The sequence below is a fragment of the Nicotiana sylvestris genome, chromosome 7, assembly GCF_000393655.2.
Source record: "Nicotiana sylvestris chromosome 7, ASM39365v2, whole genome shotgun sequence".
Lineage (NCBI taxonomy): Eukaryota > Viridiplantae > Streptophyta > Magnoliopsida > Solanales > Solanaceae > Nicotiana > Nicotiana sylvestris.
The window spans coordinates 10,187,125-10,189,537 of record NC_091063.1 but is presented as its reverse complement, the minus strand read 5'-3'; the positions used below and the strand labels follow the sequence as shown (position 1 = coordinate 10,189,537).

The following is a 2,413-nucleotide window of genomic DNA, read 5'->3' as shown; positions in this document are numbered from 1 at the left end:
AGTTGGCGTTGTCGGCCTAGGCCAGTTCTTGACTGCTTCTGTCTTCTGAGGGTCTACTTTTATGCCTTCACTAGATACCACGTGGTCTAAGAATTAATGCTACTGACTACAACCAGAACTCACATTTTGAAAACTTGGCATAAAGCTCATTTTCCTTCAAGGCCTGCAAGACTATTCTGAGGTGTTCTGCATGATCTTCCTTGCTCTTAGAGTATACCAAAATATCATCTATAAACATGATAATAAACATATCCAGGAATGGCTTGAAAATTCTATTCATGAGGTCCATGAATGCAGCTGGGGCATTTGTCAACCCGAAGGACATTACTAGAAATTCATAGTGCCCGTAGCGAGTTCTAAAGGCTGTTTTAGATATATCTTCTTATTTGATTCTCAACTGATGTTACCCCAACCTCAAGTCTATCTTTGAAAAGTAATTTGCACCCTGAACTTGATCAAATAAATCATCAATTATTGGCAGTTGGTACTTGTTCTTAATGGTAACTTTATTCTACTGCCGATAGTCGACGCACATTCTGAGAGACCTATCTTTCTTCTTGACAAACAGGATCGGGGCATCCCGCGGTAAAACACTCGGCCTGATGAAGCCCTTGTCAAGAAGGTCTTTCAACTGTTCTCTCAACCCATTAAGTTCTGTTGGAGCCATCCTATAAGGAGGTATAGATATGGGCAGAGTGCCTGGCATGAGATCAATGCCAAAGTCTATGATTCTTTCAGGAGGAAGTCTGGGAAGGTCATCTGGGAAAACTTCTGGAAATTCTCTAACAACTGGAAGAGACTGAAGAGCTGGTGGTTCTGATTATAGATTAATGATGTGAGCCAAATAGGCGAGACACCATTTATTGACCATTCGTTGTGCCTTAAGGTAAGAAATAAACTTACCTACAAGCGATGTTGAACTACCTTTCCACTCTAAGACTTCTTCATTTGGAAATTGGAACCTGACTATCTTGGCAAGACAATCTAACATGGCATAGCAGGAAGATAACCAATCCATACCTATGTTCACATTGAAATCCACCATTTCTAACTCTATGAGATCGGCTTTGGTGTTGCGACCTTGGACTGAAACTATACAACCTCTATAGACTCGTGTGACTTTCACTGTCTCGCCAACTAGAGTAGATACTAGGAATGGCTCACTAAGTTGTTCAGGTTCTAGCCCGAGGTTAATTGCAAAGTATGGAGTCACATATGAAAACGTTGAACCTGGATCCATTATGGCATAAGCATTATGTGATCAGACTAAAAGTATACCTGTAATAACTTCTATAGATGCCTCTGCACTCTGACGATCAACTGTAGCAAACAAATGGGGTTGTCCCCCTCCCTAAGTAACTTGATATGCACCTCTGCCTACACCATGCCCATTCTGATTATGAAAACCACGAGCCTGAGGTGGTGTAACTGCAGTAGTTGAGGAACTAGAAGGACGAGTTGATCCACCACTAAAATTACGTTGCAACTTTGGGCAGTTGGCCTTTATATGACCAATGTCTCCACAATGATAGCAACCATGAAACCCAAGCTTGCACTGATCTGAATGTTGCCGCTTACATGTTCCACAAAGACCTTGTTGGTGTGAATGTTGCTCAGCATTACTCTGGATATGTGAGGATGATATCCTAAAATTCTGATTCTGGCGAGACTGGTTTTCCATAACTCTGAGCTGGTGCTAATGACTCCTTATTAGAGGAATCTCTTCCACCTCCACTGGATCTACCATTAAACTTGCTCGTTTTCCGGGCTTTCTTGTTATGTTCTTTTTATTCTCTCCTTTGTTGTATGTCTTTTTCTAAGTGCTTGGAGAATCCCACAATAGAAGAGAAGGCTGTCATTCCTACCACTACAACTGATGTCATATCCTTAATGTGGTAAGCCAAACCGCCAACAAACCTGTGAATCTTTGCTTTTTCTATCTTAACCATGTGAGGAGCATGCTTAACTAACCTTATGAATTCCATGTAGTACTCTTGCACACTTTTATTCCCATACTTGAGTTGTTCAAACTATGTAGCCTTAGCTTCCCTATCCTCTTCTGGGATAAAGTTAGCCATGAAGGCCTCTTTAAATTCTTCCCAAGTAGGCGGACCATCATCTTCATCTCTTTCCTTTTCCCACATCTCAAACCATGCGGCGGCCACATCTCTAAGCTGGTAAGCAGCCAGCTCCACAACTTTATCATCAAATGCTTTCATCGTTCGGAGGGCTTTCTTCACACCCTCCAGCCACAACATTAGATCTTCATCAACTATAGAACCATGGAATACTGAAGGACTTAACTTTAAAAATTCATGCACTCTTGAGACTCAGAGTTGTTCTGTCTATTTGATTGAGGTGAAATCTCATTTCTTCTCTCGTTCTGGTTGGCCATGAAGGCTTTAAACATCTC

At 41.5% G+C, this 2,413-nt stretch overlaps 1 protein-coding gene across 1 annotated transcript; it reads right to left on the bottom strand.

Moving 5' to 3' along the window:
• Positions 1-511: 511 nt before the first annotated feature.
• Positions 512-1,681, bottom strand: LOC138872738 (uncharacterized). The gene is made up of 3 exons (XM_070151151.1): positions 1,372-1,681; positions 904-1,230; positions 512-816 (listed from the first exon to the last, which is right to left on the bottom strand). The coding sequence occupies exons 1-3, from the start codon at positions 1,679-1,681 to the stop codon at positions 512-514; spliced, it is 942 nt and encodes a 313-aa protein (XP_070007252.1).
• Between the last annotated feature and the right edge of the window lie 732 nt (positions 1,682-2,413).